Raw genomic sequence first — 16,410 nt, forward strand, 5'->3', positions numbered from 1 at the left:
GGGCGCACCAGCAAACGGGAGGCAGGGTACAGGGATGGGACAAGGCGGAGGGTGGTCCTGCACCATCCCCAGGGCTGGGGACATGCTGGCCTGGTGAGGCCGTGGGACTGGGGAGCCGGGGTGCCAGCTTTGAAGCTGTAGAGCAGGGGCTGGAGGAGAACATTGCCCAGGGCAGGGTGACACTCGTGCAGGTGGGAGCATGTGAGAGGGGCACTTTTGCAGAGGGGGGGATTTAAAAAGTTCAAAGGGACACAGGAGAAGGTAGGGAGAAATGCCACCATGGCTCAGCAAAGCTTTATCCCTAAGTGGATGCCCATCAGCCAGCAAGGAGATCCGAGAGATCGGAGGTGAACTTTGCCTTGCAGGCTGCTGTGGTGGAGGAGCAGCCCTTGAAGGAGGTGACCCACGGGTGATCTGCCGGGAAGGTGGAAGCCCCCAGCCAAGACCCTGGAGCTGGGAGAGCTGCAGCCCCTCGGCCACGCCAGTTCTCCCTTCTTTCTTACCCTCCCCACGAGGAAAGGGCTTGCTGAGCCGGGGCACGGACACGCTCCTCTCCTGCGCCCGGGGTCACAGCCGGCGCCCGGCTCCCCAGCTCTGCACAGAGAGCTGCCACCAGAAAGCAGGGAGAGGAGAACGGCGTTGAAATCCCACCCCGGCAGGATATTGATTTTGCAATAATAAGCCCCTTTATCTCCCTCGGCCCCAGGAATAGCTCTTAAGAGCATTAGCAAAGGAATAATCCGTGTCATCTACTCAGCATTTTGAGCACAAGCTCAAGCATGGCTATTGTGTCCCCAGGGTTTTGCTGAGCCCATTCATTCCCCGGCACATGTGACGAGATTTACCACCGCCGGCCCCGTGCTGAGGGCCATGCTTGCGGCACGTGCTCGGTCCCCAGCTATTTCGCATCGGGACACATCCAGCAGCGGGGAGGGGGACGGCAGGCACCGGTTTGGCTCTTCCCGCTGTCCTCCAGCCATCGGCAGCGGCGGGGCCAGCCCTGGCAGAAAAAGGTACACGGGCACCGGGCTTAGGCTCTGCGGAGGGACCAGTTGATCGACGGGTGCATCCCCAGTGCCCACGGGGTTGCCTGCACCCCAGCTCCCGGCTGCTGGGAGATGACTGCATTTGCACCCGAGGCCGGCTCCTCTGCTGTCACAGCCCAGCCTGCCTCAAAGCTTACCTACGTTGCACAAACAAACAGCAAAATCCCTGCAGTCAGAAGGGGAAAGGAAAAAAAACCAAAAAAAACCCAACCCCACAAACAAAACAAGAAACCAACTGAGCCGGGGCGGACCCCCCCTCCTCAGCCTGCTCTCCAAGGGGAGCCAAGGAAATCTCACTGTTTAAGAAGGATTAAGCAGGAAAAAGAAGAAATTAAAGTAGTTTCTGAGCAAGATCATTATGAGTCACGGGAGGTTGAAACAGGTTTTCCTGATAAAGCAAGTAAATCCCTTGGAGAGAAGCCCAGAGAGGCACCAGCACAGGCAAAACCAAAAAGAAGTGTCTGAGAGACAGAAGGATACACAGACAGGGAAGGATTAATGCGTTCCCAGGTTCAAAGGCCCACGGGGGTGACGAGAAACCTCTCTGCAAGCGCAAGGAGGGCCGGAGCACTGCTGAGCCACCCTGGCTGCGAGCGAGAGGGTGTCCCAGTGCCGGGGAGGGACCGCAGCCACGGTGCAGCCACTGCCCGGCCCCGCAGATCCCCTCCTTGGCGCAGACCCCCTCGGCTGCATCCCTGGGATGGGATGGGGGTTTGATTCCATCCGACATGTTTATTTCCCCTTTATGCGCTGCAGTAAATCACACTAAGACCGTAAGATCGCTGTTTGCTTTTACAAACAGGAGCTGCCCGCACATCCAAGGCAAAATTTTGGGCCCCCCAGACCCAGGCGGGCAGCCATGCTCAGCCAAGCACATTGGCTGCAGCTACAGGACACAGATAGAAAAGAGGCGAACAGAAACCGACCCACAGAGGCAGAGCAGCTCCCTGCCAAGCTGTGAGCACTTGCAAATGTCTTCACACCCAGCCGCGGCCAAGGCTGCCAAGGCTGCTGTATTTGTGCCCGTGCTGTTAATGAGTAACAGCCTGGGCTTTAACCCTTACACCTGCAGTAAGTCCCAGGTTGCCCCAGGACAAGCAAGGATGCAGGACAGGAGGGGCAAAGGAGACCCCAGGGTGAGCGGATCTCCAGGGGCTGCAAGGAGGGGAGAAGATAGCCACAGCAGGGGATGCTCCAAAAAAATGCCACAAAGCCCCGCTGGTCCCACAGCGGGTGCGCTGGCCACTGGGGAAAGTCTTGGGACAGAGGCATTGCCTGCTCGAAAACATCTTCGTCTCAAGTGCTCGGGCAACGCGGGGATTCCTGGGCACACACAAGGGACCAGGCGGGTAGGGGCAGGTAAGAGCAACCTACAGTCCAGGAGGCAAGAGCTGGTCGCTACTACAGCTATAAAACATCATAAAACATCATAAAACATCAGGGACTGAAATGACAGGCAGAGGTGCTGCGCAGAGGGAACCCCAAGGAAAAGGGAGAACAGATTTCTCTGTGGTTCCCACAGCGGCAAAGCTGGCAGAGTTGCTGCTATGAAACCCTTTTGATTCCCGTGGCTCGTATCCCGCTCCGCTGCTGTTTACAGAAAATCAGCCCTAGGGTTGGGTGGGAGGGGAGAGGTGAGCACAGGAGGGTCTGCAGCTCAGGAGTCTCGGCAGCAAGCTCGAGCGTGGATTTCGGCAGGTAGAGGAGGAGGAGGAGGAGGAGGAGGGTGCCCGACGTGCGGCTCCAGCACCCGGAGAGATGGTGACAGCCAGTCCCTGCAGGAGGGAGCTGTAAAAGATGGATCCCAAGCGCTTGCTGCTTCTCCCTGCCTTTCCCACGCCTGGTTTCTCCGCAGGGCTTCGGAGCCGCTCAGCCGAGCGGCCAGAGCAGGGCTGGCAGCGCTAGGAGCGGGGACGTGGGGTTTGTGGCACGGAGAGGCAAGGAGGAGAGGCAAGCGCCGGGGGGAGAGCGGCTGCTAGCTTTGCTGCTCAAGGCTTAACGCCCTAAGAGCCCAGCTGACTCCTGCTCAGAAGCAAAGGGAAACCGCAGGCGCTCGGGACGGCCAGGCACCCGACGATGCCGCGTTTCCCCAGACCATGACGGGACGAAGGTTCGGGAAATGCATCGCCCTTTGCCTGCTGCCCTGGAGCTGCCTGAGTTTTGCCTGGAGCGATGCCGCCGGGCCGGGGACCGCCTCGCCTGGGGCAGGACACGTCAGAAAGGGGCTGCCCAGAGACGTTGCCAACGGGACCGACGTACGCAGCAACATCTCAGGTACTTGAGCGAGCGATCGCCCACCTCTCCTCCCTCTGCAGGGCTGCTCGGGACCCCCCCGGTGCAGGCACACACATGGTGAAGGGCGCGGGGACGCGTCGCCGATGGCGTGACGATGCTTCTCGCGGAGGCACGGCTGGGGCACGCGTAGGGCTGCGCGGCTTCGCGTGGTCCTCACGGCCACAGCGGCTTCTGCGGTCTGGGAGAGATGCGTTGCGTCAGAGGCAAAGTTAAGGAAGGAAATTTAAGGGTCAACTGTCTTCCTTGGAGAGTAAAGTCCTCCTTCACGTTAACCTCTATGCGTATCGTGATGGACCAGCTCCCTGCGCAGGGTACGGGCGCGCTGAACGCATCCCTGTCCCCAAGGGCTGAGCTCCGACCCTTGGGAAGAAATGAGGATGGAGATTTTTTTAAAAGCACAAATAATCTCCAAATGCTGAGGGTAATTATTTTTTTTCAATCCACTTCCTAGAGCAGAGCACTCGATGTTCCCCGGCAAGTGGGACACGGCATCGGGGCTGCCGTGGGGTGACTGCCTGCCCGGTGCAGGCAGCAGCGCAGAGCAGCCCGTGCCGTACTGTCGAACCCTTCACCTTCCCAAACCTTTATGAACTATCTGTTGTTTCCAAACTGCCTGTTAGGAACAGTCCCTGGACCACCTCACCTCCAAATCACAGCGAGGGATTGTCGGGGAAGGTGCCAGCCAGTGCCAGACAATTTAACCGTACAACAGATCCAGTCCAGGCACGTTGGCAGCCTCCCTGGCACTGCTGAATTTACTCATATAGACACAACTCCACTACCTGTTAACAGTATTGCTGGACCTGGAGGAAGTCTGATCTTACTCAACCTGATTTGTTTCTTGTCAGCCCCTGTGGAGGAGAACCCTACATCATCTCAACAAAAGCAGCGGCAAACCAAACCTCTCTCTCACATTAGCTTTACTGCTGCGCTCGGAATTTCCCTCAAAAGTTCCCCCTAAGCTAGATAAAGCACAGTTCCGCCTGCAGGTTTTAAGCTTGGCTTAACTAGAGTTGATCAGAGTATTTTCCCTTAATTCAGAATATTGGTACCTGTGATCCTGTTACATGAGAACCTAGTCATTTGCATTTTCTTGGCCTTGTGTTACTATAGCCAGGGTTTTTTTGCAAGCACACAGTCAGACTGGCATCCCTTTTGGAGCCTGCCTCACTCCCAGCTCTCGCCAGGTACTAGCAAGCTGGAACAAGGACTGCAATAAAGATGCAAAGGGTGCAATGCAGAAAGGATGACCTAAGCAGGATAACTGAGTAACTCTGGACAGTCGTGGGTAACAAATCAGAAAAAAAATTAAAGGCTGGGATGGAAGAAGTATCTCTATAGCATAGGGTAGTAGTTTTATTGCTTTGAGTTCCAGCCAACAATATTCTCCCAGAATACTGGGGTATTAAGAAATGCCTGTCCTCTTCCTTTCCCCTCCTAAGGGTTGCCCTCTGCCCACCGTCCCCATCCTGTACCTTCCCAGCCCCACTTCTGCTGTTCAGCGGCTGCTCACCCTGCAGAGTTTGCAACCAGAAGACTTATTTTCCAGACAAAGCCACTAGACTTCCCTACGCCTCTCCTTTAGGATTACACATAAAAAAAAAAAAAAAAAGTCAGAGACTTGCAGGACCGGCAGGAGCGACGCAGGGGCCACGCAGCCTTTGCGAAAGCATCCCCAGCGAGGGCTTTGTCACCGCCTGCGCCTAACATCTCCCCTTCTCCCCCAGCGCCGTGCACGGCTCTCCCCCCGCCGCGCCACGGATACTACTACGTGGAGAGAGGCTCGGGCGTCTCCGTGGGCTCGGTCCTGGTGTACTGGTGCCAGGACGGGTACCAGCTGGTGGGCAGCCAGCGGCTCTCCTGCCTGCGCCGGGAGAGCGCTTCGTCCTGGAGCCACCCCCCGCCCCACTGCCAGGGTAAGGAGCCCACCGGCGTGACACAGAATTTGGGGGTCCGAACAGGGTGCGGGTGATTGCCGACCGATGGCTGAGTCGGGAGGGGAGGTGCAGCCGCCGGCCCTCGCGCTGGGGTTCGCTCACGAGGAGAGAGGAGGTGGGATGCCCCGGCCACCCCGAAAGGGGACGGGGGTCCAGCTTCGCCCGGTCGGCGACTGTCGGTACAGGTGAAATGCCGTGCTTCAGCGGGGTCCCTGCAGCGGCGTTTCGTGAGCTGCGTAAGGCAGAGGGTGAATCCACCCGGCGTGGGCCGCGCGGATGACCAGCTCTTCTCTCGCTCCCAGTACCCGGCACAGAAGTCACCAAGTCGGGTCAAAACCTGGTAGCGGCTGACGCCCGACTCTGGGTGCCAGGCACGGGGACTCCAGGGCACAGCCAAAAGTTTTCAGGAGGAGGAAAAGCTGAACTTGGCAACAACCCAGCACGTGCTGGTCCACGAAAGCGCGTGCAGAGCATGTGCCAGTTGCAAACGGCCTTCGTGTTTTTTGTGGCCTGAGCTCAATCGAGAATGAATGGCTTAACGTCGAAGGAACAAAGTTTATTGCTTTAAAAGCTTTCCCTCACGCACCGCGTGTTGTGTGCGTATATAAAATAATTTCAGGAAAATTGCTCTCAAGAAAGTTTTATGTTTTTGCACCGGCAAGCAAAACCACAGAAGTTGTAAATGCTATATAGCTTACGTGTGAATTATATTGGTCGTGCTGGATGCTGAGAATCAAAGACCCGGGGCCCTCTCAGAAACAGTTTACAGGCAAACCTGTGGTGCAATGGCTGGCTAAAAAAAGTTAGAAGTAGAAAAGGTCTGCCACATTCACTTTTGCTGCTTCTCTTCCACTTGCTCAGGAGAAGCAAATCCGTTTTGAAATGGTAGCACCTCACGAAGGTCAAATTAGAAACCAAAGTGCCTCAACCATAGGACAACCCTGCAGGTGCTTCACCTCAGAAGCACCCCAGGCAGCCTGCCCTTTAAAAATGAAAACAAAAATAAAGCAATTCACCTCAGCTCACAGCTATAAAACCTGGTGATACACAGTCAGTGAGTACCTTTCATTCACAAAAATGAACACAGCAAAATAAAAGCAATGAACTTTGTTGCAATAGGTCACAGGTACTCCTGTAGTAAAACATTCATAAAGCTCATTAGCAAACCTTGTCTTTTTCTTCTTTTTTCAACTTTTTCCTTTTTTTCCTTCCCAAGGAACAGTTACACAAAAATAAATGTTCCAGGTCAAAAAAAGTTACCACCATTTTTTTTTTTTGAGGCTTAATTTCCGCTACCTTTGTGCTTTATGCAAGACACATCGAACACGTTCCGTTTTCGTCTGATGTGATTATTTTACTTTAATTATCTAAAGAAAATATCAACTTTTAATATGATTCCCACCCCCAACCCTCCATTAACTTTCACGTTTATCGAGCCAGCACGGCATCCCCCACATTCACCATTCTTTAAGTGGCTATTAATAAACACTACACCCTGAAGCGTAACTTCAGGTTATCCCCCCGGCCCCACTCACCGCCCCCCCGCTCTGCCCCGCAGCCGCCCCCCAGCCCTCGGCCGCCGGCTCCCGCGCTGCGGTGGCCGCCTCGCTGCTCAGCGGAGCCGTTATCCTGGCCCTGTCCGTCTCCTTCGCCGTCTGTGCTGGCGTCTGCTGCTGGCGGGATAAGGCGAGGAGGAGCCGTGGCGGGTGAGTATGTGGCGGGGGGGTCGGTGAGGTGGTTTTGGGAAGGGGGGGTAAGGAGCCGGAGCTACGGGAGAATTGCGGAGACACGAAGCCAGGCGGGTTGCACCCACCCGGGACAGACGCGTCTTGCGACCCACCTCTCTCTCTGCACGACCCTCCCCGTTCACGCGTCCGAAACCACCTGCAGCTCGGCACGCTCACGCGTAAAAAAGTTAAAAGCGCTGCTCCAAAGCGGAGCTATGTTTGTCCCTGGTGAGGAAGAGGGGGCTTCTTCGCGAGGGGTCCCGGCAGCGGGGATGCTGCTGGTGATGGCAGAGGGGGCTCCTGCAAGGAACGCCGCAGCGCGTGCAAAGCCGTTAGCTCGGTGATTTACAAAAAGCTCTCCGTAACGGAGGGAGAAGGGAACAGACAACACACGGAGAACGGTCGGTGCGAATATCCCTTTCTGAGGCTGAGGTCGGCGCGACTGCCCGCGCGCGGCCCAGCGGGGCGAAGAGAGGAGCACCCTCCCCTGGGGAGGGCAGGGAGAGAAGCTGTGGTGGGGAGCGGGGCTGGGCGAGCGGAGGAGCCACCAGGCAGGACCACGCTCGCGGAGCAGCCTCTCTGCAGCGGCACTTCCCCGTTCTCCCAACCCACGGTCCAGCAGGACCGCTTTGGTTTTGCCAGCGACGGTATCCTGAACAAGGGATCGCAGCGACAGGGACCATGCAGGAGCCTACCTAGGGACGCAGCTTGAACCGAAAGCCTAATTCCTTACTATCAGAAGTGCATAAGGACAAGGAGTAAAAAAAACCCTGCAAGAGATAACATCTCAATCTCTCAGCAGGCACCAGCCATACCTCTCCCTGCTGACCTGCTCTTCCCCGGGCTGGCCGGTGCCTCGCCAGCACCCCTTTTCGGCAGGGCTGAAATAGTTTCGGTGCTTTCTTGTGGGAGTGGAGGAAGAGGGTCAAAACCACTGGGTGCCAACCTTGGTTTAGGATACAAACATCAGGATACATATCAAAATACAAACAGTAGTATACATACATACATACATGCCAAATCTTTCCATGGCCAGGGAGGGTAAACGAAAACAACCAGTCCACAAAGTGCAAAGAAAAGCATCCGCACGGGCATCTCTCTCTCCACCTTGCAGGCAGCAGCACAGGAGGAAAGTCAGAGGAGGATGGAAGCGTGACCCCTCCACCCCCGAGAGGGGCAGGAATGCTTTCGGGAGACTGAAACACTACCACCGGCGCGACTACCACCTCTCGGCCCTCTCCAGCTCCGTGTTCCCGGGGGCGTTCGCGGGCTGCAATAACCTGGCTTTCCAAAGGTAGGGCTCAGCCCCCGCGCCGGCACTGCTCCCCCAGCCCCTCGCGCAGGGGCAAGAGCTGCTCCCAGACGACCCGGAGGCAGGAGCAGCCAGATCTAAAAGCCCACGTCGCTCGGGCATTCGAGCCCCTGCCTCACCCGCTTACGCGCTCCCCACTTAGCGCCTAACAGCAGTGAAACCCTTCCACCCGCTCTTTTCCAAGGGGGAGAGGATCCAGAGGCGCAGGGCGCCGCTTCGCCCTGCCTCAGCATCGCCTGGGCGGGCTGCGGGCTCCCATCGGCCCCGCAGCCCCCTCTTGCTACCCCCTCGCCCTCTTGCCTTTACCAGGAGCCCCGAAAACCTGCCGGAGGTGCCCCCGCAGAGCTGGCACCCCGAAGCCGGGGTCTTGCCCCCGCCGGCGTCACAGCCCGGCGCAGCGCCCATCGCTGCCCTGCCCGGCCACCCGTCCCGCCGCGTCCTGCTGACTGCCGTGCCCTGCCGCGCCGACCTCCCCAGGGACCTGCTCCCCCTCTGCTACAGAAGCTACGAGAAACATAAGCTCTTCGACAAGTTCGGGAGGCTGGTCTGAAAATTTAAACATTCCACTTCCCCCCCCCCCCTTTTTTTTTCTTTGAACACCATCAATTCCTTGAAACGCTGCAGAGCTCAGGAAAGAATCTCACAAGAGCCAATTACTGCACCTGGGTTTTCAAATGGAGAAAATTTGACACTTCACATTGAAAGGCTTTTTTGATAGAAACCTTTTATTTCTCTCCCCTGTCCAGAAGTGCACATTTCAAACAAGAGTTCCTGCGTTACAAGCTTCTTAATTGATCATTTTGGTGAGATGCATAAAGCCAAGTCTGAGCAGCTCCAGCTTAACCTACAAGCTGAGCATGTGCAGACTTCCAGGTTTTAAACACAAGAGGCTGATTTTCTGTTTAGGGCTCTTCTAAAGGCTGAAAGTGAAGACAGCCAGTTACCAGGAACAAGGAATCTATGTCATTAGATAATTGGAAGCATTTACAATTCATTGCACTTGAATGTAGGCTGAGATTTAAAGGGGGGGTTTTGTTGTTGTTCAGAACTCACCATATCTTCCCATTTCTACACAGACAATCTTAGACTTGCGAGATGCAGTGACAAGTGTGCAAAGACAGCCAGTCACGAGGAAAACATGAATTTATCTTTAATACAAAGGACCTACCACATTCGGGGAAAAAAATCCCAACGACAAAGTAAAAAAAAAAAAAAAAAACCCCAAAAAAAACCACCAAAAAAACCCCCACACTTGGGGTTTTTCATCCCCTCTCTCCTGCATTAGACATTCTCATCAGGACCTACAGCAGCACCCGAAGAGCTAGCCTAAGTGCCATCATTTGCATTCAGAAAGCAAAGACACCCATATTTCTGTCCAGGATTTCCTGGGTGGAAATAGAGGGGCATGTTCCAGGCAGCACATGCAGAGCCTGGCCAAGCAGCGTCGGGACACCTCGGCCCCCGTTCGCACCGCAGGACAGACGTATTCCTGCATAGCACGCCCGACGCAGTTTGGGCAGATGGGGCTCGTTGAGTAACGTGGCATCACGTGTGCGCAGAGATGCTGCTCTTAATTTGGGAGGCGTTACGGTGTTAGTCAGAAGAGGTGCTGGCAGCCCCAAAAGCTGCCGCATGCGTGGGGCAGGGAATAAGAACGAGCACCCAGGACGTGAACCCCCAGCATCACCTGCCATCCAGTGCTCAAGGATGCAAACTGCAATACTCAAACAATCCTGCTGCAAAGGCTAGGAGTTTTAGTCTGCTGACTTCATTTCTATCAACATTTGCATCCCATTTCAAGGAAAGAAGCCTTAAAAGATGCAAGGTAGCACATTTTTGTGCTAAGGCAATTCCTACTAGTGGAAATCTGGGAACCACTGCTGCTTCTCCCTGGAAAGAGGGCTAGGTACGCTGTTTTTTCTATTTCTAATAATAATAATAAAGGAAACTCTCCTCATTCCACCTCCTGTGTCTTCTTTTCACATCACCAAACTATGGAAAGTCTAGTTTGGGGGCTGGGTTTGATGGGGGAGGGAGCAGGTGGTAAAGCTTTTACAGATCCCTCGCAAAAGATGACGATGCCGGCAGTGGCCATTTACCATGGCCACTGCACCATGAGAAGGAAAAAAACTTTCTTTCTCCTAAGACAACTGAAGCTGTAGAAAGGACAGGAAAAACAGGACCTGCTCCATGCTTCCCTTTGGCTCACATCCTCACCTTACCTTTTTCTCCTGCCTCTTTTTCCAGCCAAGTCTAAGGCACAGGGAGGGGAATAATCCTGCTTCGAGGTACGCTGTTCTTCAGTCCCCTCCTGGATGCTCACCAGACTGCCCAGACCAGCTGTGGGAAAGGTGCTCTGTGCGCAGGCACGCCGGCCGCGAAGTTGGACACAGCACCGCACGTGGTTTTGGTTTGTGTGGTGGGGTTTTGGTAGCGGGAGAGGGGCCACAGGGCCGGCTCCTGCTCGAAGCTGCTCAGAGCTTCCCCGGCTCTGAGCCACACCTGCCTCTGGCCCAGGCCGAGCCCATCAGTGACAGTGGTAACACCTGTGGGAGAGCAGAGTTAAGAGGGGAAACCTGCAGTGAGTAGGAGATTGGAACGTGAGAACACCACCTCTGCAGACAGCAAGGTCAGTGAAGAAGGAGGGGAGGAGGAGCGCCGGAGGAGGGGATGCCCCTGCAGCCCACGGTGAGGCAGCAGGCTGTTCCCCCCAGCCCCATGGTGAGACGGCAGGCTGTCCCCCCCAGCCCACGGAGGGGAGCGGGGGAGCAGATGCCCACCTGCAGCCCGGGGAGAGAGGAGCCCACGCCGGAGCAGGGGGATGCCCCCCAAGATGGCCGGGACTCCATGGGAAAGCCCGCGCTGGAGCAGGCTGTGCCTGAAGGACTGCAGCCCGTGGAAGGGACCCACGCTGGAGCAGTTCGGCAAGAACTGCAGCCCGTGGGAAGGACCCACGTTGAGAGAAGTTGGTGAAGGACTGTCTCCCGCGGGACGGACCCCACGGTGGAGCAGGGGACAGGTGAGGAGTCCTGCCCCTGAGGAGGAAGGAGCAGCAGAGACAAGGTGGGATGAACTGACCCCAACCCCCATTCCCCGTCCTCCTGCACCGCTGGGGGGAGGAGATGGAGAGAACTGGGAGTAGAATTGAGCCAGGAAGCAGGGGGAGGTGTTCTAAGGTTTGGTTTTACTTCCTAATATCTTTATTTTTATTTGATTGGTAGTAAATTAAATTGATTTTGTTTCTTCCCCAAGTTGAGGCTGTCTTTTGCCAGTGACCATCATTGGTGAGTGATCCCTCCCTGTCCTGGTCTCGACCCACAAGCTTTTCTTTATATTTTCTCCTCCCCATCCCACCTGGGCCAGGGGGGAAAGAGTGAGCAAGCAGCTGCCTGGTGTTTTGTTGCCAGCTGGGCTGAAACCACAACAGGGTGTTTTGGGCTCTCAGGAGCACATCGATGCCATACCCACAGACTACGCTTCCACTTCTGTCTCACCAAACGAGGTTTCATGGCCAGGAATTCAGCCCAGGATCTGCCCTGCAAACAGCACTGCCCAATTGCTTGTTTACATAGGAAGGAGTTGTCTTGTTAAGAGACAAAATCAGGAAAGAAAAAAAAAACAGAAGGGAAGCTGAAGAGGGTGGGAAAGAGACTTTTCCTATCAATTTCCTTCTCTGTTCCTCTCCCTTGTCATGTTTTAAGAAATAAATAAAACCTCAATACAATTTCCCCTCTCTCCAAGGAGATTTTTGTTCAAAAAAATACATTTGGGACATAGAGTTTTTGCTGTTCCTTGGATCTGAGCGAGGCTTTAAAACCAAAAGTGGGATTTTTTGCTACATAAGATTAGAGATTGACACCTGCTTTCACTGCAAACTGAAATGACGCACATTTTAGATATAAAAATCTTTTGCCAAACATGTCCAGAAAGGTGCTGATTTTGAAGTGTCATAACAGAAAGCTAGCATTTTCAATAAAAAACCAACACAGTAGTTTTTCATACAGAGAAAACTGTCAAAACAAGCATTTTATACAACTGGTATTTAAAAAATGATTTACTTGACAAAATTTAAAAGTTTCCTTGGGGTAAGGTTTTCCTGACTTTTGTGTGTGTGCAAAATTAAGCTTTCTACCACAAAAATTTGATCCCAAAACCTTGGCAGACTTGGCTAAGTTCCTTCAGCAGGGAGGAGCACAGCCAGGTCTTCCTCAAAAGTCATCTCAAGCTCGCAGGAGACTGAAACCCCCAGAAGAAAGATGGGTTAAGGGCAGGAAGCCCAACTCTACCATCAGTTTCCCTACGAACCCCTTAGTCTTTGCCTCGGTTCCTTCTCACCTTGGACCAGCACAGCAGAGCCAAGTCAAGGTTCTGCAGAGCCACGCTCAGCTTCACCCCAGGAAGGCACCCAGAAGCACTGGTTGCATTTATTTGCCAAACAAGGAAGGAGAAGGAAGATAACTACGCAAGAAACAAACCTCACAAGCCTATCATCGCATGTGTTCTCGCCACATAACTCAGAGATTCCTGTCGGAGCCACCATCTACCCAACCTTTCCCCACCAGAGCAGCACGTGAGGTGCTGCCCTCCCCACCGTTTCCCCCCTGCAGACCCCCAGAGGAACTCCAGCTCTCTCCACGCTAGGGAAGGGGGTTTCCAGCTCTCTAAGACCCTCACCTCCCTACAGCAAAGCTAAAGCTCCAAGAGGTTTAGTTCTCACGTTTTATGCAACATCAAATGCAATATCCAGTTATGCAATACGTTATGTATCACATTTCTATTTATTTTTTTATTTCAATTATATACATGCAATAACCAACAGAAAGGTAGGCCCTGGAACTGGAGGAAACTATCTGAAGAGGGACGGAGATGGCTGCAAGGGCAGCTCATTGCCGATTCTGTCCCAGGCAAACATCACAAGCAGTCGCTTTCTGCTCAGCATCTGAACAAAGAGAGAGCACCCTCAGGTTTGTTTTTTTTTTTTTTTTTAAAAACAGGATTTTAAGCTTCAGACTGCACATGGGAAACCTCAGCCCGTATATGCTTATCTAGAAAGAGCTAAACATGTTTTGGTCACAACTTTAAGTTCTTCAGTGAAGCTCAGCATACCAGCCTCCTAGGAGTGCCGGCACTGACAGAAGAGGTTGCAGACCCTCTCTGAAGATCTGCACAAGGTTAATGCTGAGACCTGTAACATTCAAAGGCTAAAGCCATAAAACTCCAGAAAGATATTTGTTGTGATCTTGAAAAGAATGGCCACCCTCTGCCAGTACAATCTTTCTAGACTACCACCTTAAGTGTTGCTGTGCTGGTAGGAAGAGGAGAGAGCTCAGCAAGTCCCAATCTCTCTAAGCATCTCTGAAATGAAGAGGTATTTGTCAAGTTTCTAAGTCTGAGGACTGGGGCAAAGAAAGAGCAATCTAGCAACGTTCCACAGGAGAAAGCAACAGTAACTGTGCAGTGACCGTATCCCACTGAAGGACTCCACCTCATCTGTGCTGCAGGAGATGGGCTCCTCCTGACCACCACAGGTCTGGCAGATCACTCCTCCATCGGCTTTAGATTAACAGGGACTTTTCTATACTGTTTTCCTCCACAGTGACACCACCTCTGCTCAGATGACTTCCACACCTAGTATCACTGCATCAGACCACCCTAAACCAGTGCTTTTCATCGGCAAAGCCGGTAACAAATCTGTTGCTCCCAGCATCACCCAACTCACCTCAAACCTCCACCAGGCAGCAGTTCAGACTCCTGCATCCCCACGAGTTGGTCTAGCTCCCTGTACTTGTATGGCAAGAACTTCATTTGGCCATTTCCATCTCAGGAGCCTTGACTCTGCCACATAAACATAACAGCGGCAAGCCTAGGGCAAAGGCAAACCCTAGAAAGAAGGGAAGATGAAGATATTGCTCATGTACAGTGCTCTCACACGTAGATCAGAGCATACAGAGGCGACACCATTTCTTACAGTGTAACCCAAAGCTTTGACAATACTTCACCTTTTTCCTCTTTAGGAGCTTTGTTTACAGTCACAGACATAAACAGAAGAGCACCCGAGAGCTGTTTCCCATCAGTGGAATGTCCCAAAGTAGGGGAAAAGAGATGCTGGAATGTGGGCAAAGAGGAAGGAGCACAACAGTTACTACACCCACACTGAGCTCAAACAGATGATAATAAATCAGTGAAGAGGGAAGCACTTCTATAGTTAGCCATATAGCCACACACCACTGGAAGACGTAAAGCAACAACTACTCTTGATGCATGGATTCACGTCAAATGGCACTTCGCTTTATTTGCTCTGTGCACGCCAAAAATTCATCTCACTGGCAGCTGGACTGGAGGAGAGTTCACTCCCCTCAAGAAGTTACGAGTACCTACAACCCCTTCAAGCAGGGCTGGTGACAGCTCCAGTGGCCTAACCCTTCAAGCACTGTGCCACCTCTCAGTGCTTCCTGACACACCTCAGCCCTGAGCAGTAAGTTTTTATTCCAGCACTACAGCTTTCCCCAGAGGGAATCAGTCCCAGGCAAAAACAGCACCTGCCACGCAGTGGATTTACATGTGCTGGAGACCAACACCAAACCTAAGCTCCTTTGCAACTTAGTGCAACTTCCACACACCCCGAGGAGAGGGACGAACAAGAAGCACCCAAGTAACTGTTCTACAACCTTTTCAAGTGTCTTTCTAAGCTCCGTTGCAAGGATGAAGGAGGAAATGGGTGCATGACCCCTCTTCTCCCCAGATGAAAAAGAAGGTGTTCAAGCCAAACATGCAGCATAGCCAGCTCTACCAAACTGTAAAAAAACCCAAACCAAAACAGAAAAAAGCCACAAAGCCAAAAAAAACAAAACCAACCCCAAACCAAAATAAAACCACACCCCACAGGAAAACCCAAACACACTGCATTTTCCCTAAAATCTAACATCTTGAATGCCTATGATTAAACAAGCATCTCAGGGAAAAAAAAAAATAAAAAAAATTTGGACAACAAAGTCTGTGATAGAGGAGAAGAAAAACAGAAGTTCGGAGTTCAGGAACTAGAATACAAACTCAGCTTCATGATTAAACACTGTCATGGAAGTTGGCAATACTGTTTTAAGTATGGTTAGAGCAGCCCTGTCAAGACACTGAATTTATAAGGGCACATACCTGCTCACACTTGACTTACAAGTAGGAAATGGAAGTTACAAAAGGAAGGAAAAAGAATTTATGCAATGGCTCTTCCTTATCTAGAAGGTGACGTTATACTCCTTGCTGTAATCCAGAGAAACATCATTCCCTTAACAAAAACAAGCCAGGAATCCTTAGTATCAGTCCAGCACTGCTGACCCCAAATTATTACGTGCGAATTGAGACTTCTTTGAAAACGCAACACAACTTCTTGTGCCAACATGTTCATGGCTAACAACTCCCTTCCCTCAACGCACATTCATATCCATTTTGGAGGAGGAGTCTGGTCCATCATCTTTCTCCAATTCCATCTCCACCAGACACCATCTACCAAATGTGTTGCTAGTCCTGGGTCACCAGCCTTTTAGTCAAGCACTGTTCTTCGCTTAATGCAAGGAAGAGCTGCCAGTGTCCACACAATATATAAAACAACAACAGACCATGCACCGAGATGATCACAGGGACAAAGGAGACACATGGATGCTCTCCTTTCAATAAAGGTTCCTGTGCAGAATTTCTTATCACAGGAAGAGTCCATCAACAACAAAAACCTCAGGAAAAACTAATTGAGCTCCACACAGTTGAACAGAGTGAAATGCCAGGTTGCTTCCCCACTGGGGGGCTGCAGGAATCAATATCAGACAATAGACAAAACTAGGCTAAAAGAGGCAGAATCTGCACCCCCACACATCAACCTCAACACTGATATATTTTAATGTTATAATACCAATGTCACCATAAAGAGAAAAATCATTCTAATTGCAAACCTCTTCCTGAAGGCTGAGTTTGTCAGTAGGCTGCCCACACAAGCTGTTGTATGGCAGCAGGGAATAAGCGCTCTCCTGAGCGGCCGAAGCCTATTTTCTAGTGGTAGCAGACCACAGGCACAGGTTTGCCTGAGCACATCCTAAACTGCAACAGAG

At 52.6% G+C, this 16,410-nt stretch overlaps 1 protein-coding gene across 2 annotated transcripts; it reads left to right on the forward strand.

The window, feature by feature from the left end:
• The first annotated feature begins 920 nt into the window (after nt 1-920).
• LOC115336366 lies at nt 921-10,274 on the forward strand. Of its 2 annotated transcripts, XM_030003193.2 has the most exons (6): nt 921-1,013; nt 2,902-3,320; nt 5,069-5,257; nt 6,837-6,984; nt 8,120-8,299; nt 8,627-10,274. In XM_030003193.2, the coding sequence occupies exons 2-6, from the start codon at nt 3,143-3,145 to the stop codon at nt 8,865-8,867; spliced, it is 936 nt and encodes a 311-aa protein (XP_029859053.1). In that variant the 5' UTR covers nt 921-1,013; nt 2,902-3,142; the 3' UTR covers nt 8,868-10,274. The 2 variants fall into 2 exon arrangements, with proteins under 2 accessions (XP_029859053.1, XP_029859052.1); XM_030003192.2 differs by lacking the exon at nt 921-1,013 and having other exon boundaries at nt 2,764-3,320.
• Nucleotides 10,275-16,410: the final 6,136 nt, after the last annotated feature.

This window comes from Aquila chrysaetos, chromosome 26, assembly GCF_900496995.4.
Source record: "Aquila chrysaetos chrysaetos chromosome 26, bAquChr1.4, whole genome shotgun sequence".
Lineage (NCBI taxonomy): Eukaryota > Metazoa > Chordata > Aves > Accipitriformes > Accipitridae > Aquila > Aquila chrysaetos.